General features: G+C 39.7%; 1 protein-coding gene across 1 annotated transcript; it reads left to right on the top strand.

Annotated features, from left to right (window-relative positions):
* Window positions 1–6,144: 6,144 nt before the first annotated feature.
* Window positions 6,145–8,070, top strand: helt (helt bHLH transcription factor). Its single transcript, XM_012918683.2, has 4 exons — window positions 6,145–6,353; window positions 6,940–7,044; window positions 7,202–7,298; window positions 7,527–8,070. The coding sequence occupies exons 1-4, from the start codon at window positions 6,186–6,188 to the stop codon at window positions 8,000–8,002; spliced, it is 846 nt and encodes a 281-aa protein (XP_012774137.2). The 5' UTR covers window positions 6,145–6,185; the 3' UTR covers window positions 8,003–8,070.
* Window positions 8,071–22,744: the final 14,674 nt, after the last annotated feature.

Below are 22,744 nucleotides of genomic sequence, written 5' to 3' on the forward strand. Positions count from 1 at the left end.
CTGACTGACCACTTTCCATGGTAGAAAGAGAAGAACTGTGTCTTCTGCAACACAACCATCTTCATGCAAGACAATGCACCATCTCATGCTACAACAACAAGAGGAAAAAGGAGAGGACCTCATGGTGTGGTACCCATTCTTCCCCAACTTCAGTCCTACTGAGAACCTTTGGAGCATCCTCAAGCAAAGAAATCTGAGGGTGGGAGGCAGTTCACATCCAAACAGCAGCACTGGGAGACTCTTCTGACATCCTGCAAAGACATTCAAGTAGAAACCTTCCAAAAACTTACAAGTTCCATGGATGCAAGAATTGTAAACCTGCTATCAAATAAGTGGTCCTATGTTAATATGTAACTTGACCTGTTAAGATGTTTTTGATTGAAATAGCTTTTGATTTCAATGAAATTGATCTACTAATGCTGCAAATTCAACAAATGACCATTTTCAATTCTCTACAACCTATAAAATCGTTTGAAACTCTGTGTGCGTAATAATTTGGAACAGTGCGTTTTAAGTTTTTTTATTTAAAAAAAATGTTTTCATTGGGAGTTTTGTTCAGTAACACTTGAATTATACTCTATTGGTCGATGACTCAAAAATTATGCCGACTGTCATTTGAATCCACTATTTAGGAAAAACAGAGAAAAATATCATTTGCATAATAATTTGGAACGCGGTGTATGTGGTCTATAATTTAAAAATGGAATTGACATCTCTTGCTTATCAAATTCACAGTCACAGGGGGCTGGAGCTTATCCAAGCTGTCATACGTGGCAGGCAGGGTGTACTCTGGACAGGTCAGGGCTAACACGTGGAGCCAATCATTCAGCTTCAGATTCATATCTGAAGTCAATTTTGAGTCACTGGTTAACATGTTTCGACTCTGGGAGTTTAAAAAACACAGGACCTTCTTACTGAGAGGCAAAAGTGCTCTTATCAAGAAACCTGATCCTCCTCCCCTTAGACAACCTGCAACAGGAAACTGAAAGTCATTTGACAAACATTATAATTTAACGTTGTGGTGACATAAAAACACATTTTAAGACAGCTATGACGACAGAAATCCATAAAGGCAATGAACCAACCCAAAGACTGGAAAAACAGCAACAGCAATAAAAAAAGGGTGCACACTCTGAAACAGAGAATCAATAATGCTCGCTATGAAGTCACTGGCAGTCTGTTATATCACCACCAGAGAGGTTAAAGGTGACCTGTTTCCCTCACCTACATCGTAACCACCTCTGATAACTCTGGCTTTACAAACAGCACCGAGTTCTACAAAGTAAACAAGCATACTGTCAAATTTTTACCAACTACAGTTTAGAGATAAGCATTTACATTACATATGTACTCATATGCTGCATTTCACACTACTACAAGCCACTATCTGAAAGGGAAAAATTCTACCTTTTTCACAGCTGTATGCACTTGTTAAATTTAGACCGTAGCCAATAAACAACTTAAACTGCAAACAATTATGGGAACCATTATGTAATCTTTCTCTTTTGGATACGACGTTCACATCCAATTTTCTGTGAGATTTGCAGCTTTGGGAATTGGAAAGCCTCTTTAAGATGACTTTAGTATTTTTAAACTACAGCAAATTTAAACTTTTATGAAACTTTAAAAAATATATATATACTAGAGGTGGACTGAATTATAATATCTCTAACATTGTATTGCTAAAATTCTTGTTGACCGTTGATCCTGAGGTCCCCCACCAGAGTACTTCACTTTTTTTTTTCGGTCCACTTAAATGTTTCAAATCATCAAACAAACTCTAATATTAGAAAAAGATAACCCAAGTAAATACTAAATGCAACTTTGTATTTAGTATTTACATTCAGAGAAGTTTACAATTCACCAAAAGTCACCCTTTCCGTTTCTTCATTAGGTTTATCTGCAAACACCACACAGCTAACTTACCCCATTGAACTCTCATGGAATTGTTTGAGTGCTTGACAAAAAACAAAACAAAACAAAGAAACCCAATCCCAAATCTAAGTCAATATTTTCAAATGATTTAAGATGAATGCCTTTGAGAAGTCCAGTTATTTTCTTTTCAGACTACCATATATGACATATAACTTTATGACTATATAACTTATTTTAAAGAGTTTTTCCTGGTAGTGGAAAGCATCTATCACATACCACAGTAACCTGGAGCACTATAATATTGTTTATTTGTCTTTAAAAGAAAGCATAATGAACAGCGTCTCTGCATAAAGATCCTGGCCACTGCATTTCCCGGATTGTAACACAAGAGGGAGCGCTTTTGCCATTAGAGCAGCTATTATTCCTGTTGTTGAGTATTTGATCACAAGCCTCCTTTAAAGGATCTAAATTCTCTCTGACAAAATTACAATATAATTTGTTGTGGAGAAAATGTGTTTATTGTAAGTTTCTTGTGGCTCAGTAGTAATGTAAGACTTCTGTAACTGCTGATCAGAAACATGCTGTTCAGCAGGAGATATCTGCAGAACGACATGGAAAGATAAACTGGCGGTGTAAACGCAAAACGTTGCCAAACGTGTACGTTTTGAGTCTTCGTTTTAAAAGTCAAGAAGTTACCCCAGAGTCTGATAAGTCTGCCTTCCTTTCTAATTTATGAAAAAAGAAATCAATGAATCACAGTTAGGAAGAAGGAAGAGCTCTGTGATGATGATGATGACTATGTGGGACTTTAAATATGGGCGATGTGTCTTTCTGGTCTTTGTCAGTATCAACGGAAGGCCCTTCAGAGAGAGTTGGACTAGATTTGGACAGCATCGCTCTGAGACAAGATGTCCTCAACTTTATATATTACAGTCCCAGATGCTTGTCTTGTGTTAATATGACTTAAGTGTTAAAAGCTTTAAAGAGTGTAATGATAGTCAAGGTTTCTCCTAATCGAAACTCAGGTCAAAGTATAAAAGACTGTAATTTAGAGGTATGTGAATGTTTGTATTTTATGCAACGTTCACACATATTTCTGCAGATTTCTTTGCTACTCTATGATTAAATAGCATTTTTCTGACAAAGGCCCAGATATTACTTTAGGTATAGTCTGAATTTAAACGGACAAGCTTCCTTCTCTAGCTTTAACGGCTTAAATAGTTCCAGTCTTCGTTTTTCAAAGGGGCCCTGAAGCTGCTTAACCATGCAGTCTGAACTCAGCTTAGATCATTTCCACGGGCTCATTGGGGACCGTGTGAACTGCTGCAGTTCAGGCGGAGGGTGGCGCACCAAGCCAAAGGATTGTGTCTGGGACCCTCAGAGGTCACCACGGGTCAGAGCGCAGCGCCTGACAACACGGTCCACAGCGGCTACTGCTGCACACTGAGCCGCTGTTAGGCTTCGTGACTGGAGGCTTGTTTATGGTGTTTCAGTGGGGGGTTTTATCTCGCAGCGATGCCATTTGCAATAAAATAAAAAATAAATTATTATGATTAGAAAATAACCTAAAATGCAAAGATTGCACCAGACTCCCACAGGCATACTTGTCAGTCATCTTAAAAACAGATCCTCTGGGTGAATATTATTCTTTTATGTGCAAACTGGAGCTTTGAACAGCCAACAGAAACCATTTGAACATCCACACTGAATTTCTTTAGCAGCCCGCTGATATAACTGTACAAAAAAAGTTAATTTTAGCAAGAAAAAACTGATCATGCACACATGAGCAACATATAACATTATCATACAAAAAGAGTCTTAATCATCTGATTTATGTTCAGATCTTGTTGATCTACTTTTGCATGTAAAGTAAAACTAAAAAAAATGGATTTAACATGAGCGATGTGTCCTGTTAGGAATACTATAGGCTCACTTTAAACATACACTATTACACTATTATTAAATATATACAATAAATTTATTAAAATGTTCACAAAGAGAATTCACATGTGATTTATATTCAGTTTGCTGTGTTACATTTTCGCTAAGATCTCTTAAATGTCATTTTATACCACTTGCCATTTTGTGCCATTTTAGGGGAACAGAGTGATATTTAAATGCATATTTATTCATATGCGCTCTTGTGTCAAAAGTCCGCATTAGAGTTTATTTCTCAGTAAATTGAATTAAATTAGCTAATACAAAAGTAATCTACACATTTTTGCTGTTTTTTAATGCCGTAAGAACTTTTTCTTTCTGTGGTGTTCAACAGGTGCTTGCTTTGCGACTGAATGCAAGTGCGCACGAGATAAATCAGCCCAGAAAGCGCGATTCTGTGCCCAGTGAGTGTACAGACGGCAGCAGTTTGATTTCATTCAAAGTAGATTGTTTAATATGCTCTAAAAAAGATAGTAATGCTTTTGCTCCTGAACAAACTAAAAGTTAAGCAGTTAATTTGCTGCAAAAATGTTACAGAAGCTGAGAAAGAAGGAGAAAAGGTGTGATAAAAGCTGACAGATGAGTGATTTCATTGTCAAGGCACAAAAAACTATTAATATGTATCCCATTTATTAAAACATTCGAAGTTTTACCAACAATAATTATCTGAATATGAAATACGTTTAATGGATCACTACGAAACAAAAACCGTTAGGCTGAGAAACCCCGACTCACGAGTTGGTTTCCTTCTGACGCAACTCTGCCGTTTAAAGTCTGACAGCAAAAACTTCCAGTATTTAATTCAGTTTCTTTTACAAAAGCAACAGCGCACAAGTCCCACAATATTTCAAAGGACAAACACATAAAAAAAAGTGTTAAAAACTCCACACTCAAGTAATTGGATTTTATGCCCCCGTCCCGCACGCTCGCGCCTTTCTCTCCATGGTGCTCTAAAAACTCTCCAAAAGCTTCAGATGTCTTGTGAGCTTTTCTTTCTCGATCTCCGCCGCTTTTAATTCGTCGACATCGCTCACAGGATCAAATATATCCAAGCACAGTGAAAGTTTCGAGATTAAAACGTTCTCATTGGAAGAAAAAAAAAGGAGCTGGATCAAACTGTTTTGGCGCATGAGAGCACTTTGAATCTGTGAGAAGGAGCGCACACAATAAATCTGTTGTTAACCTTGCTGTGAAAATATGTTTGAAGAAAACAGCCAATTGTTGTATGAAATGTATTCAAGTATAAAATAATGCCCTTTGTTTGGGAGAAAAACTTCAGCAATGTGAGGGTACAAAAGTCCCCTGTGGCATTTACCAGCACCCTTTGTGCTGTTTGCGCTTTGGCGTCTCCACTTGGCGCATTACCCAGGCCCCTTTAAACGCGATTGTTTCTTTCTTTCTAATGACATTTACCGGATCAAAACATGCTGTTAATTCGATCAGAAAGCTTCACCCTTCATAACAATGGCAGTATAATTTCTCCCAAAGTTTGTTAAGTTGACCGAAATTAGGCAAATGAATAGGGGTCTCCAGGCTACCCATCTTGCAGGTGACGGGGAATAATGCGCGTTCACACCAGCTGCATTCTTCTTTATTTCTCCCTTTCTTTCACAGCATTATTAAAATTTAGGCCAATGAAACTATTCATTCGAGTGAATAGACATTTTCTTATAGGATAATAGGATACAAATTGAGCCTCTCCAAAGAGTCTCCAGTGGTGGGTAACCCTCGTGTGCCAGAGGCTGCTGGAGACGCTGGCCTTGACGCGGACGACGCTCGTGTGCCAGGGCTAATCACACACCTGCCGAGGAGTCCAACAAAATAAAGAATGTAAACAAAAAGCTTGCCATCTCTCATAAAAGATGGACGTGTCACCAAGTCGTGTGAGAAGCGCCGGGAACAAACGGGGGGACTCCGTCTCCAAAAGATCTCCCCTGAACTTGGCGGAACAGCCTATTAAAGGCTTACTTAATTACTCTAATGACACTGGACAGGCCTTAAAACTCGGACCGGGCTTGGATGAGAGTTAAGATCGCTTGCTGGGATTTGTAAACAGGCGATCGTGTGAGAAACGCGAGTTGGAAGAAAAAGCGATTCTTTTTTTCGCCGGCTTTGTTTTCAGTGCGCACAGTGCGCCCCGCCGGATCAGCAGATCCCAGCGCTCAGTTCTTATTTCCCGCCTGGGTTGTTACTATGCAAATAATATTCCAAAAGTAATCACGTGTCTTTTGAACAGCCACGTGGATTAACAAAGCAGGTTTGCCCCCCTGCTAGCCTATGGCTTTAGATTTTTACTATTTCTTTAACTGATCCTAAATGCACACATTTACCCAATGCATGTCTCTAATCCCATGGAATAATTTACACCATGAATGCGACAGTCCCTTGGATGGATCCTTTATAAAGGACAGCTTTCTGCTCAAACCTCAGTCTTCTCCTTCACCTTCCAGACCAGGACATCTCTACAGCTTCGAGCTAAATTCATTTTTAAGACGTTTATCAGGGATTCGTTGATGGCATCTAAAATGAAAGACAGGAAGGTATGCGCTCCCTGTGCGCTCGGCATTTTGAGGACAGAAATAATTTGGAACCTGGCACTTTTAAAGACTTTTGAGTACACTGTTGGAATTATTTGCTTCTCTATATAGCCTACAGCTAAAAGTGTAAAACTGCTATCTTCCGGACTTTTCACTTTAGAGGAGTAAAACGCTTTTGTGCATCTCCATGTGGCGCGCATTAAAGAGAAGCCTAACTTCTGTTGAGGTGAAAGACCATATTATGCAGTTCGGCAGTATCTGGTGGCAGCAGTGTGAACACATTTATCACAAACCTTTATAATCTGTTACACTCGTTAAACGATAGTCAGAGTATCGTTTACTTGTCTCAGAGATAACGAATTTGTCCAGAGCGCAGGTGGCCGCTGCGCGCTCCTGGAGCAGCACAGCGCGCGACGCGCAAAACCCGCCAGGATTTGTAGCTCTTCTTAGGATCTCTTCCACATTATTTCGTATTATTTTGAAAATTGTGGGATTTCCTTTCTAAAAAAAATAGCTTGTTTAGGACCGTAAAAGGGCGGCAATACAACGATTCCGTTTACTCATGATATCTCTTTCCCTGTTTTCACAGAGAACTCCAATCTCCCACAAAGTCATCGAGAAAAGAAGACGGGACCGCATTAATCGTTGCCTGAACGAACTGGGAAAAACAGTTCCAATGGCGTTGGCTAAACAGGTACTGTGAAATGTATCGCATATTTATTGTTGACTAGCTTTATTATATAACATCTAAAATGACAAATAAAAAAGTTAATAGGGCAGTCCAGTCTTCTATATATGTAAACATTTTAAAATGTTTTTAAAAATAATTTTAACGATTCATTTTTTCTCAGAATTCTGGAAAACTAGAGAAAGCTGAAATCTTGGAGATGACGGTCCAGTACCTGCGAGCGCTCCACTCAGCGGACTTTCCCCGCGGGAGAGAGAAAGGTCAGTGAAGTCTTGTACTTTACGCATGACATTGCCATCGTCCTCTCAGCTAAGTTAATAGCTTCAAACGTGCTGGTCGTGTAAAATTTGGCAGACTTTATTTTTTTTAATGTATGTTTCACCGCATGCCCAGTTTTACGCACCAGAATGAGCCACAAAAACCACGAAGTGGTTGTTCAACATGTCACCCGCAGGGTTCTAACCAGCACTTATTTTGGCTAATTTCAGGCGAACTACTTGCTGAATTTGCAAACTACTTCCACTACGGATACCACGAGTGTATGAAGAACTTGGTGCACTACCTGACCACAGAGGATAGAGCTGAAACCAAAGACATCAAGTACGCAAGGATCCTCGCCTTTTTACAATCAAAGTCCCGTGTGGTCACCGAGCCTGTGTTCGGCTCTGTCGGCGCGATGCCAGAACCGTCTGAATATCTCAGCCAGCTGCATTCCTCCCCGGAGCACCAAAACCACAGCCCCAGTGACTCCGTGTACCAACAGAGTCCACCGGGACACTTCTCGTGGCACAGCTCAGCCCGCAGTCCAGGCATCTCATACCCAACAGTGCCACTCTCTGCCCACACACAACAGCACGGTGGATACTTGTCGCCGGTACCGGGACTCGATCACCACTATTTCAACTTCATCGGGCACACGCACGCAAATACGTTTAGTTTGCACAATGCGCAACACGCCATGTAAATAGCCCTGTTTTATGTTTTTTATTTATGCATATGGATCATGTAAATGTTGTGAATAAATAGAGTATTTCTGCCTAAAATACTGCTTGTTTTGTTATCATTACACTTACATTAGGTGAGCAAGAGGGCCCAAATCTCCGAATAAAGCAACACACACACACACACACACACACACACACACACACACACACACACACACACACACACACACACACACACACACACAGAGAGAGAGAGAGAGAGAGAAAGAGAGACATAGCAGGATAAACCACAACTCTGGGAAAAGACTTTTACAAAAGAAAGGGGAAAGGGTTCATTTTTAGCAGTTTGTGATTTCCCTACATTGCCTGAACAGAGAAGAACTACTAGAAGTATACAAAAACAGCATGCTACAAACTTTTTTTTCCTGGTATATTTAAACAAAAGTTAAGTAAAATTTGACTGGAGTAGATTTGAGAGTAAATTGTGTCATTTGGACATGAGAGAGCTTGGTGACACACAAGTCTGAAGTGCTCTTGATATGAGCTAAACTAAACTGAAAAATGTATCCACAGAATAGCTTTGAGTATAAATCCCAGGCTAGGATCTGTGGCTGTGACAAATAAGGGTGTAAACATGAGTCTGATTCCCACCCACCCCTGACTTAACCAAGCCAGCACCAAAGAAACCCCAAATTACCCCTTACTTAAATTAATTTCAACATGCTGTTTAAGCATAGTTTTTATGTCAATAAAAGTTTTCAACATTAACTATTAAAACAACAGGATGCCCCCCAATCCCCACCCCCAGTGTGTTTTCCAGGCAGATGAATCTGCATTCCAGATTTCCAAAAATAAATTTTCAAAACAAACCCCCCACATAAACAAATAACATGATAACAATGAAAGCCACAGAAACAATTACAATAGCAATAAACTTGCAATAATAAAAGAAATTGAGTAAAAAAAAAAAACCTTGGAAAAATTGTAACGTGGTAGACTAATGTGCCTGTGTTAATTCAGCTCCATATTATTGTGTGAAGTTGCACTGGGTTGGGAGTGGTTGTGTGTGTGTGTGTCACATTTTTGGTGAGCCAATGGCTGGAATGGGGTTGGACTAATTAGAGGCAGGTGTACTTGATTGCACTGATAGACTGGTCTACTTATAGCCCACATTACAAACACTGCTGTGTCATTTTTGTCTCTATGTGCAGGTATGTATGTGTTCGTCTGCCTGTGATGAGTGAATGGTTTGTGTTTGTCTATGTTTGGGATGGATGGGTTTTGCGCTATGAATTCTATAGTGAAGGTGTCATTTTGTCTCTCTGTGCAGGCCAGGGCCTATTATATGCCACAGCCTAAAGGCAGCAGAGTTGCAGAGGCTGGAGTGACCACTGGCTATATACTTGCAGGGTGGTGGGTCTCAGAGGACAACTTCTAACCCTGTTGAAGGCAACACGTGGAGTGCAACTGGCAGTGTGGCATAACTGGCTCTGGCCTTGGGACTGTGTGTTTTACTTGATTCATAAATGGGACACTGGACTGTTTTATCTTTTGATTATTTGTCAATAAATTATCTTTTAGAATTTTATTGACTGTCATCTTTTTGCCCACGGCTGAGACGGTTGGTCAGACCTAGAATCTTTTCTTTTTTTTGGGTGTGTTACAAGAATCACAAAAGAACAAACAATAACTTTATTAAAACAGAAGTAAAAAGACATGCAGTGTGATTGACAAAACCTTGACCTCAAAGCATGACTAAATACAAATATAAAATACGTATGCCTTTAAAAATGATTCAAATCCAGCTGTTGGACAGGTCCTCATGTCAGATGGAAATATTAGAGAAATCATGCTCTCCTTTAGTTGTTTAGGTGAGTAGGTGACACTAAGAGAAGCTGTTGGGAGGATGACCTCAGTGTCCTTGGACCCATGCAGCTACTCAGTGTAAATGAGGTAAAATGGAAGAAGTTTTGACCCACGTGCAATTGAAAATGAGTGGAATAATAAAATCCGGGAGTTACAATAGTCCAGCCAAGAGGTGATAAAGGGCTGGATAATTTTTTCTAAGCTAGCTAGAGGCAAAACTGGCTTTAATTTAGTATGAGTCGCAGTTGTTCTTCACAACACTATTGATTTGACTGTTCAAAGTCAACAACAAAGCATAATGATTTTCATCTACAGTTAAGACCAAGGGCCTTGATGGCAGTGATTTTGAGGCTGGGTTGGGGCAAAATAAATTTACCTGAGACTATTTGAAATCATTACAACATTTCAAGAGGTTCTTCACAGAATAGTCACTGTCACTTACAATCAGATAGAATATTTTCTGTATAACAGTGCTATTAAATATTATGTTTCTAAAAGACAGAGCTGAGGGGTACTGGTAAACTGAAAACAGAAGAGGACCCAAAATGGATCCTTGAGGGATGCCACGTCTACTGGAAGCTGGCCATGATGAACAGTTCTCTATAGAACAAATGTTCTAGTTCAAATATGAGTAACACAAGCCTAGACATCTGATTAAAAAGATTAGATAATGTGCGTGTGTGAATACTTTTAAATCAAAAGTTGCATTTTATTGATCACAGGGGTCTGTAAGAGAACAAAAGTTATCCTGTCAGAACTTTAGCCAAGTTTTCCTGTTTCCATATATTTAGGGAAATGAGGATCTTTATTCATCAGGATTAAAGAAGGATGCTATGCAGGAAAAAGAAAACCTGCCACAGTTAGAAAGTTTCTGTTTATTTACATTTGACATTTGTTGCCTCTTCAGAGCAACATAGAACCAACAATTTTATTGCGCTGATCAATTTTTACAGTCAGTAGGTTTCTTTGCCTTCAACAGAGTAAGAACTTGTTTTTGGCAAGCTTGCGTCTGCTGTATGTGACTGCCACATCTCAATAAGTGGAACAAAGTGCTTTCAGGCCCCTTTCTTTCTTACTTTCTGAAAAAGAAGGTAAGAAAGAAAGAGTGGGGGAAACCACATGTTGTTGTTTTTTTTCAAACCAAGAAGCTCCTTTGTGGTGCATCTGGAAGGGGAACAATTGATGAATCCTTGTGCTTCATCCTTGAGTGACTGCGAAGAAAAATAATCAACACCATGAAATCAAAGTTTCTCTCTGAGAGGAGAGCAAGTAAACCCTTTCTCTCTGTTTTAATTCATAGGCAAAGCTGAAATTATTACACGTAGCTTACCCCCTTTGCCACTTTAGGCATCTGCCCTCCGATGTGGTACTGACAGAGAAAAAAGGAGGTGGGTAGGTGTCTTCATGTGCATGTTTTCATGTTAAAATTGCTGGATAGGTGTGCGAATCATTACTCAGTGGATAGGTGGAGGACGGCTGGATAAGCCCATATTAATCGACTGGATGGCTGGATAAACCCACATTAACCAGCCTCTGACCAAAAAGACAAGCAACAAGCGAGCAAATGAAAGAAATGGAAGACAGTGGCCACGCAGATGGAAAAGTAACAATACAATGAAAGAGGAAAAGCTTTTCAAGGAATACTTGGATCCCTGCAGCCTCAATATTGGTTTAAATCCTGACTCTAGCAGGAAGAAAGACTCATGTTCAACCAGATGAGAAAGATTTAGCCACAGCACCTCACATGAATAATAATAAATTGAGCAGGAATAAAAAACAGACTCCAGACCATTCACCATTCATTGTCATGTAAAAATGAGCCGCGGTGGTAAAGCTTCAGTTAGAGAATGTTTATTTTAGCATTAATATCACAGGCTGAACATTAACAATCGGCTCTTTCATAAAATTATTCATCATGGGAATATCAAAGCACCTCACCGTCAGAGCTAAATCTTAGAGTTGAACTTTGAGGAGAATGAAGTCAGGCAACTTCATAAGGGAGAAAAAAGGAGTTTTATCATCCTACGGGACAAAGACAAAAGTATTTTATAAAGATAAAGTAAGATAAACCTTAAAAAGATCTGCGTATTCATCCGTTTACACACTTTTTAACTGCAACTCCTTTTTGTGCACTTTCTGAGAAATGGATTTGCATTACATGCAAGACACATGAGACACAATTCGTCACTCGCTCCGATTTTGCTTGTAAAAGATACCAAGACTACATTTGCAGTTTTTTTATACTGACAAGACTCTTTGCACACCAGCCAGCTTCTCTTCATCAAGAGTGATATGACTTTTTTTTGTCTGAATACATGTTACAGTCACTATAATTCTGCTGGTTGTGTACTGTTATGTGTAGCAGTTTTTCCTGCATCATTTGAAAAAGCAGGTCTCAAGTTCTCCTTAAGCTAAGCATCTGGGCAGCTACTCCTGTCATTGTGATGCTTTAATGCCTAACGTCTATTAATGCTTAATTAAAAGACTTCATTCATTTTTATCTTAAATTTATTTTGAAGATAAAATTTATTGCAAAATTAGTTTTGCTTCTGTAAAATCATGTTTTCAAGGTTTTAAATGTAAAAGTTAAAATTGTGTATAATGACTGTACTAAGGAGCAGTGGTGGAAGAATTCATCTTTATCTGAATAGCCAAACATCATCTAAACTAATAAGAAATTCTTTAAATTTTCTGCAGTTTTCTTTTCTTTTCTTTTCTTTTTTTTATATTCTGCCTCTTCTCTTCTTAAATAATAGAAATATTCATTCAATTAAAGTCTGAGAAAGAAAATGAAAATGAAATTTCATGACTCATGATTAGAGATCAGTTCATCTTAAGGGAAAAATTTTGGAAAATTTTGGAAAATGTCTTTATTCACATCCGTAAGAAGAACCAGATGAAAAGATGCAAACAGCCTGCTTATTTGAGCCTTGCAATTGTTTTAGATTAACAGAGGAAAAGTATTACATGCAAATGTTAAAAAAGCCCTTGACCACCTCTAAAGTTCAGAAATGAAAACAGTGGGCTTTGGTATTGTGCCTTTTCTATTATTTCCCAGCAGTATAGTCTACAATGGATGGCTGAAACAGAGCAGCACACACTGTGTTTGGTTGTTACTACAGAACAAACACGGTGAGAATGCATAAACGCCTCAGCTGGTAGAAATGGATGAAGATAAAAAAAATAAATTTTTCAAAGGATTTCTGATCCCAGGTAAAAATGATCAAATGAATTCTGCTATAATGTGTGCGCTTTAACAATTGACTGCTCACTGGGCACAGTTTGTGCTGGAAGGACCTTGTTTTGTTGGTGTGCGTGTTTCAATTATTGTTTTGTTAAGATGTTCTTTGTCTCTGTGCTGAGCTGTTGCAGTGTCACAGTGCGAAGAATAGCTACTGCTTTGCTGCGTGTCTATGTGTGAATGCACACAAATACATGTGTCTGTGTATATGAATCTATGCACATATTAAACCTTTTTACTTGTCATGTATGGGTCCATATATGTCTGTAAATTCCATTTAAATATTGTATTTTGTCATTATATTTGTGGTGTTTATGGTGGGTTTTTTGCACCATGTGAGGGAGTATTGCCTTAATTTCATTACACTTGCACAATGGCAATAGAGCCTTGCATAATGTTTTCTTTTTCCAGGCTGGAAGCAGAAACAAGTGGGGGAGTAATTTACTGCTCTCAGCGAATAAATCTTCTCCCAATGTAAATAGCATGAACCTGTGATTTTCTTCTTTCTTTGTTTTTATAGTTCAGTTTCAGATCAAAGAGATCATGGACAGCATGATACTTTCAGAAAGAAACAGGCACTGTTTAACCCTCTTTCCCATCGTAATATCAGGCTAAAATAAGCCACTTGTATTTATTTTACAGACACAGAAAATGTGCATTTACATAACTTTTCATTTAAGAGGCCATAAACTGGTAAGGTTGGAAATTCTAAATGCTGATTCGCTCAATATGTGTCTCAAAGCTCCTGTTTGATCTTTGCACTAAAGTCAAGCTTAGCTAAGCTTCTCAGGGCACAACATCTCCTGTTGTACTGCATTTGCATTGCGTCTTTGTATGTGTGTGTGTGTGTGTGTGTGAGTGTGTGTGTGCTTGAAGGAGGGTTACAGTCATACTTTGGGAGTGAAGCCAAAGAAGTACCCAAGCTGTGAGAAATCCAACAGTCAGTGCTGGTTGATAATCAAAGTGCTCCAGTGGCATAGGATCTTTGCCAGCTCACCTCAGGATGGTTGTCTGATCTACAGCATGAAAAGACAGACTGGGGAGGGAGAGGGGGAGGGGTTCAGGAGGGGGGTGAAATGGGGAGACAGAAGAAGAGAGTGAGTGCGAGAAACAGAAACAGCAAGAGATAGAGAGGGAGAGAGCAAGAGCCCTAAGTCTCAGAAAAGGGGGGAAAGGGATGATCATTCCCACAACAGATAGCACTATCTCACAGGGTTTAAAGGGCCCCCTTTCTGTACTCCCCCCACTCCCTACCCTCTCCCTCCCCACCCCTTCCTCACCAATAATGCCAAAACTTGGCAGCCAACACAGCACATGAGCAACAGTTTCCCATCAGAGAGAGGCAGCCATCCCACTGCCTTGGCACCAGTGATGTCTAAAGAATGACAGCCACTGTAAGACGACTGCAGACATGAATGGAGTCTGTTTTTTTTTTTTTTTGGGGGGGGGGGGGGGGGGGGGGGGGGCACTTATCAATTGCTTTAGATTGTCTGGGAGTGATTCTGGCGAGAGGACCTTGCTGAGCTTTTAGCCAGTGTGAAAAGTGATAGGATTTGATTTGATCATGTGGGTTTTGAGGGTGTGTGTACACATATTAAATAAGTGTCATACTTCTCTATGCAAAGCGTATGTTTTGCACAAGATGGGCAAAAAAATGAGTGCAAGCAGAACAAATAAAACTTGCTATCATCCTGTCGGAGGAGGGTTTTCATAGCTGTTTCTGCCCCCTGCCAAGGGATGAGGGCTTCACCTTTTTGCACTTGGCACAACCCTCTATGTGCACACCAGCAATGCCATCAGATTATGCAAATCCATGGAGATACTCTATTCAACACTACCACCATTTAGAGCAAAGATATTTGAGCCAAAAATGAATAGAGTGATAAAGGAGGCAGTGTTTTAAAGGAGAGGGAGCAACGAAGGGTCAAAGACATCTCCGATATAAATGAAAACATAATGAAGACTGTACAAAATATCCCACTGTGCACCACAGTTTTAGTCACACCCTTGCTTTTCTTGCTGCTTTGTGTCATTCTGTTGTTTGGTAATGTTTTTCTAGTTTACAGCACAGCGCAGTTGCTGCAGTCTGAAACATATCCGGCCACATGGCTGCATGGGAATACCCCAACCTGCATGCAGCAGTACACTGCAATAGAAACAACACAACAAGCAAAAAGAAAGAAAGAAAGAAAGAAAGAAAGAAAGAAAGAAAGAAAGAAAGAAAGAAAAAGAAACAAACTTGAATCAAACTCTTTGTTATTCATGGGAGAAAAGGAGCAAGCTTGTTAAGTTGCACAATTAAGGCATCATTTGCCAAGAGAAAGTGCAGTTCTTTGTTTTTGGAGGACAAAAGGTTGAGAAAGTGCGTTTTGGATCGGTGCTGAGTGTTTCACAAGGGAGGGTTTAGTTATCTGGTGTGCCACAACAAGGGGCACTTTTGTCATGAGCACAGACAGTGTGACATTGGAAAGTGCTCAAGATAAATCAGGTAATTTTGCATGGTAGTTGGACAATGAGCACCAGTCATTCTGGTTCCTGGCAAATGTAACACTGTGGGAGTAATTTCACAAGGCGTCCAATGGAGTGGCATAATTTAAAATTTAAGGCCTTTTTGTTAAAGATTAAAGGCATTAAGTTAACAACAATAACAACATCCATAAATTATTCATATTGGAAAAATATGTTAAAGAAATCTTAACCTAAATATTTAAGGCCACAAGTATTTATAATATTATAACACACAGTTTTCTCCTGACTCCTTTATTTCTTTACTTAAACTTGATATTTGAGACTGGCATTGAAAAATATTGGAAATAAAGAAAATAAACAGTCGCATATCAGTTGAAATTAAAGTCAGTGCAAATTATATATGATAGACTCTTAAACATGTTATGGTTGTTGGTGGCATAGGGACTGGTTGGAGTCTGCAGATATACTGGGATTTCCCCATAAAAGCATCAGCTCCCACCAGTCTGGACATTATCTTCTGACCTCTGGCATACTCAAGGCATCTTTACCCACAGAATTGTCATCACTGGATCTTGTTTCTTTTTCAGACCATTCTCTGTAAACACTAGAGATAGAAAGGCAACAGCAACTCAAATAACCACTTGTTACAATTGTTACAGGGTATGCAGAAGAGCATCTCTGAATGCACAAACCATGAAGTAGCAGCTAGAGCAGCTGAAGACCACCTGGATGTCACTCCTGCAAGTTAAGAACAGAAAACTGAGGCTACTATTCACTCAGGCTCACCAAAACTGCACAAAAGAACATTTGAATAATGTTGCCTCGTCTGATGAGTCTCGATTTCTGCTGTGACATTTGAATGGTCGGGTCAGACTTGGATGCTGACCATGTCCATCCCTTTACGACCAGTGTACCTATCTTTTGGTAGCTGCTTCCAGCAGGATAACACAGCATGTCACAAAGCTCAAATCATCAACTGGATTCTTGAATATGACAGCGACCTCCACAGTCACCACATCTCAAACCAATAATCCAGCCCAAGCACTTTTGGGATATGATGAAACAGAAGATTAACATCATGGCTATCATGTCAATATGGACCAAAATCTCTGAGGAATCTTTTCAGCACCTTGTTGAATCAATGCCATATAAATAAAACACAATAAAAACAAACAAATAAACATGTTTACAAACTACATGTGAATGTGCTGGAAACAATAATAACAACACAAAGATTCAAATAACAATCTGAACATAACCACTTAAATATTTTTAAGTTTTGTGTGTTTAAATAGAGCAAAACTAGCAGTGATTTTTTTTGTACTTAAAATCAGAGATTGTCTGTAATTTAAGTAATAAACTTGTACTTTTTATTTCCTTGCTAAGCTATCGTGCTGTCTCTATTCTGAAAGTAGAGCTCAAGATCTCCAGCACCACTGGAATCCCCTTCTTGTGTTTGAAAGGGGAGATCCGTCCTTTCAGCTTCAATCACACCACAGTCGTGAGACCGTATTCACGCCTAGGGTTTCTTCGGGAAAGCCGGCAAGTTGTAACCGGTTCATTTGCCCCAGAAATCTTTCTCAAACATAACGCTTCAGTAGCATGAAGCATGAAACCTGACAGTGTGAATCAGGAGAGTGCAGCATGAGGCTCTTTGGGAATCTGAAGGGCTGTGTGAGAGTGTGATGTGGTCAGACGGTCACAGCTGAGGCACCTGACAAACTTGACGCCTCAGTCGACTCTTTGCAGGAGCAAAAAAAAAGGGTAAATTAAACCCAGAGGTCCTAATGTGCTCCCTGTGCGCTTGGCTGGACTCATGAGGGGTGAGCATGGTATGTTTGCCCTTTTGTCCGGTAAGATGACGGCTGCTCCTCTGTATTTAGCTGCTCCTGGGGGCAAGCACAGGGCCAGCAAGAGGGGACCCCAGGGCTCAGGTCAGGCTCTGAGGTCACGATCTGAGTAACCAATCGAGAAAAGCAGAAAAGCAGAAATGAGATTGGCAGCCAGAGAGGGTGGAAAACTTGATCTCAAGTGAGTGCATGTGTTCAAAGTGAATGAGCAAATGAATGTTCTCGTGTGAAAGTTATAGTAGGGACAGAGTGAAAGGTTTTTTTTGGGGGGGGGAGAGCTTGCTTCTGAATACACATCGCAGGGACAGACTTTAACATATTAACAAGATAAGTGTTTGTAAATGTTTTAAATAATAAACAATATTGTGAATGAAAATAATCAGAATTTAACATCTCAACATCTCACTGGTTAAAAATCAGTGGTCATCGTGGCGGCTGGGTGAAACAGTCACAGCCCCAATGACCTCACCCTGACCTTCACAGCAGGACACCCGTGTCCAACACTGGGAACATGATGCAGCACAACACGAACACCCTGCAGAACGAGAAAGACACAATAACAATAATTATTATAATATAGATATATAGAGTATGAGCGGGTGACATGCAATAAAGAACCACATTAAGACCGAGAACGGGAGCTTTGAGGACACTGTGACGACTGTGACGACGACACTATTTCCACTGGAAAAAAGAAAAGAAATGTTTTCCTTCCGTAAGCGAATTTTTCCACAGGATTATCTCAAAATATAATATAAAATGTCAAAATATTTTCTCAGTTAGTACGCTGAAATTCTGCAATACCTTTTTTCAGTGACATAAACAACACATGACACAGATGTCTTTTTAATTTTAACCTCACACAATATTTTTTGACTTTAAAAATAAGACAGTGACATTTTGCTTGTACCTATACTGGCGTTGAATGAATCAAAGTTAGCCAACCTATAATTTCAATCACATGTACTTTATCTCTGTTGGGATGTGTATCAGCAGCTATGCATAAACCTTTCACTGCTTCAGGGAGGCAGTAGAAGACTGCTCTGGTGTCCGTATAATATATGCTGTTATTCCCACATTTTTAACAGTAGAGCTTTTTGTTTTGCATAAAGATTGAATTTCCAGTTTATTACAAGCCACTGATGTTAAAGCTTGATGTCCACATGCGACTTCTGTGAGTTCAGCTTAATGTCAGCGCTCTGAACACCCACTGTCACTGCAGGACTCTGTTACAAAAAAGATTATTTTTATTGCGCAGAATTAATACCCATTAGGAAAACAACAAGGGCTTGAGGGGTATCTACTGCACTTAGACTTGGCAGCTCTTCCTGGCAACACTGGTGAACACTCTGCTTTCTCAAGACGAGCTGGGATTTATTCAGAGTGACAACCAAGCCGCTTGGTTTAATAGTAATACATCTTAAAGATATCAAAAATAATCATAGCAACGTTAAGGATTTATTGTAAATATATGTTACTTTTGTTTTCCAACCACTTTTTAAAATTGCCAGAAAGAAACAGAAAATTTGAATTTGAAGCTTTAAAACATGTGAAGAGACTCCCACAGCATCTCTGTAGGCGGTGCTAACACATAAAGACACATCAGTGTGAAACTTCAAATCTCGCTAAAGTTCAAATGAGTGCTGAGTTGAGATATCTGAGCTGAGAAAACAGAAAATCCAGCGGTCGAATGAAAAACAGGGGGATTAAAATAACGACAGAACAAGCCTCGGTGTGTGAGGAGAGAAAACACCCACAGATAACTTTCTGAATGGCTGCTTACGCTTCGCTCTTTAAGATAGGCGAGGAGAGAAAAAAGACTAACAAGATGCACATTTTACATTGAAAACTGTTATTGTTCCCCTCCTAATCTGGCCCACCATCTGAGAGGAAGGCTGCGCTAAAGAGCGCAGGGCTTTAATGGGAGGATGACAGCCAACTCAGTTACAGGGGAGATGAGGGGAGGAGGGGGAGATGATGGTGCTGGTGGAGGCAGGGGCCTGGTCTTTGGCTTTAAGGAGGGGATCAGTTGGGAAGTGTAGAATGGATGTTTCTTTTTCGCTATGGGGGGAACTTTGTATTTGACTGTTGTTTGTATCTGTCTTTCAGCAGCCTGATCCCCGTGGGCCAAGACAGGGAGATGCCTCTATATGTGTTTGCATGTGTGTGTGTCTATATGTGTGTGTGTGAGGCAGAGAGAGAGAGACTGATGGTGGGATCTACCCCTCTTCTTTCCTACAGCTGCAGCTCAGCGGATTAGCCGTCATCCACAAGGCAACATTACACAAGTAGCCTTTGAACAAAAGTCATGGATACTATTAATGATATGGTAATCCGTAATGGAGCTACCTCCCAGTAGTGATTATACTGACATGGGAAGAATGTCCAAGAGTCCTGGACGCAACTACCCAAACAACACTGTGGCTATTGTTGCCAGGCCTGGTCTGAGGCCTGCACCTATTTCCACTGGCATCGGCCGACGAACAATCCCTTCCTCCTACTCACACACACACAGACACAAACTGCCCCCTGCTTTCTTGACACCCTTCCCTCCACCCCGACCACCCTATGAATAAAAATGAAAACCCCAAAAAATGGATGGACAGAAAGAGAGGGAGGGAAGGGGTGGGAGAGGAGGGGAGAAAAACAAAGTGTCTTGGCCAGGATCAGCCAGGGATTTCTTCCTATGTGGTTCCCACACACTGACTGAAGCTCCTCTCTTTCTCTGCCCGGTCCATCCTTTCTCCCCACGTCCCAGAGAAGACCACACAAACACTAAATGATTTCATGATTTAATCTCAGAGAGGATGCTGGAGAGGATGAGAGTTGAATCAGTGCTCCTCTTTTCATTCCTAGGGGGCTACTGTGGTGGGTGTGTTGGGGCTAAGGTGGGGGCTAGGGAGAGGCCACTGTTTGCCTGGGTAAATGTTCTCTGCAGGACAGACTGGGTCACAGCAGGCATGTTTAACCCTAAAAATTTGTTTCTTTTACCAATTACTGAGTCCTCTGTTAACTCCCACCACTAATCCACTCTGAGGTTCATCCATGTTCTAAGGTGAAAACATTCAGGAGAGGTTGGGGCGCGTAAATCAACAAGATGGATGGAAAGAAGGGGTCCAAATTAGCATATTTGCTTATTACCGTCCTGATTGTTCATTTGTTCACTTCATTAGCTTTTTATGAGATTTAATTCAAGTCACTTTTATTTATATAGCACTAAATAACAACAGCAGTCACCTAAAGGCACTTTTTATTGTAAGGTAGAGATGCTATAATAATAGAAAGACATTACAATGATTGCATGTTTCAAAAGTTTGCCCTAAAACTGCTGCATTATTTCTGTTTTCAATACCTAGCATAGTGAAAAACAAAGGATGTTCATTTGTTATTTGTGCTCTAATTTCCCAAACGGGTTTTACAATGTACTAAACGTGAAAAAAAATACAGCATGGAGTGTTTCGTTAAAAAAAGAGCTCATTCTGAAATGTCTTGTCAAATTCCAGAAAGGCTGGGACAAGGGTGGCAACAAAAGACTGGATCATTTGTGTAAAGCAACCAAGAGGAAGAAGATGTCAGAACTAATCGGGATAACCGGCTAACATAAAACTGCAAGAATGTGGTGATTTCAACACTGATATAAAATACATAATTCACAGCACAAAGATCCAGAGAATCCAGAGAGAAAGTCAGTGTGTGGCCTCAGGACCGCTCATGAACATTGCTGCTACTTTCAGCCTGTCAATAAAAATGGGGGTTTACATTCAGCAATATTATGTGCACCAAAAGTTGTGAAAGGATGCTGTCATTAAAGCTAAAGGAAAGTGAATAAATGATTATTGGGCGACACTCCAGAACAGTGGTTCAGTGGTTAACAATGTTGCCTCACATCAAGAAGGTTGTGGGTTTGAATCCAGCTGGAGCCTTTCTGTGGGGGGTTTGCACATTCGTATATGTGTCAGTTCTCTCCTGCTACTCTGGCTTCCTCACAAAGTCCAATGACATACATTTAGTAGGGTTAGATTAACCAGTAATTGTCCAAAGGTGTAGTGGGAAACTATACTATGATCTGAACAACCAAATATGGAATTGTACCAAAGCACGAATAAAGCTAAATCATATCTACAGGTTTTAGAGTCACATTTTACTGCCAGGTTTATTTCAGCAACACAATAACAAAGCAGCACAGCTCCAGAGTCACAGACCGAGTACTAAACTACTCCTGAAGTGCAGACCTGCCACCCACTGAATATAATCAATGCATTACAAACTGAAAAATATTTCAGAGGTGGGCCTGAAACATAGAGCAGCCCAACTGGTATATTAAAAAAGAAAGATGTTACTTCTTGGTTTTCTCAGCTTCCAAAATGCTTAGAGTGCTTTTAAAAAACGATGTGATGCAACAAAGTGAAAAACATGCTACTGTCTCAACTAAAAACAAAATGAGCTTCTTTTTTTTTAATTAAACTTCTCATTTTAACTCTATCTAGGTGCAAAGTTTGATTAAATAATTTTCTACTCAGCATCCTGTCTTATAATAATTATAATAAACACATTTCCCACATGTGGAACTAACAAAGGTTATCTCATCTTATCTTATTTTGGAGAAGGTGATATATGTGATTGCTGAAGGGTTTTTTTGTTTTTGGGTGAGGAAATTTACAGGAACTTGTTCATTAAAAGCACGTGCAAAGATGGGAGTTCAAGTTGCCTAAAGTATTACAAGACACAGAGTAAATATAAGTTAAAAGTATCTGTAATCTGTATCTTTTGAGAGGCGACATCGAAAAAATACATGTTTATACATTCGCTGTTAGGTAGCAATAGTATTTTTCAGTTATATTGCCCCTCCTTTTTTTATATGTCCCCAACGAGACTAGACAAACCTCCAGTGCCACAAGCTGAGGTGTAGCTCAGAACGTCTCCTCAATCACATCTTCTGAACCAAAGACTGAGCGGAAAAGTTTCGACTGTAAAGTGAAGACATACTTTGAAATCTCTGACAGTTTCATTGTGAAGATATTCAGTAGCAAACATTTAGTTTAATCCAAAAAATATGAGTTCTATGTAGATATTTTATATTCTAAAGACAGAAAAGAGACAGTATTATGATGATATGCAGATTTCATACTGAAAACTAGACACATATTTTCTGTTTGGAGGTTTTAAAAGTTGTTTTTGATTTTCTGGACGTCTTTCTGCTGTTTTTTTATGTCTCGTTTGTTGCATTGTTCTGTTGCTTTTGTTTGTCGATTGCTTCCTTTGTGAAAGCTTCTTGTTCTCAGATCTTTTTTAAATAAAAAAAACATGTTTAAAAAAATAATGGCATTTCTGTCTCA

The sequence above is a fragment of the Maylandia zebra genome, linkage group LG6 (genome assembly GCF_041146795.1).
Source record: "Maylandia zebra isolate NMK-2024a linkage group LG6, Mzebra_GT3a, whole genome shotgun sequence".
In the NCBI taxonomy this organism is placed as follows: Eukaryota; Metazoa; Chordata; class Actinopteri; order Cichliformes; family Cichlidae; genus Maylandia; species Maylandia zebra.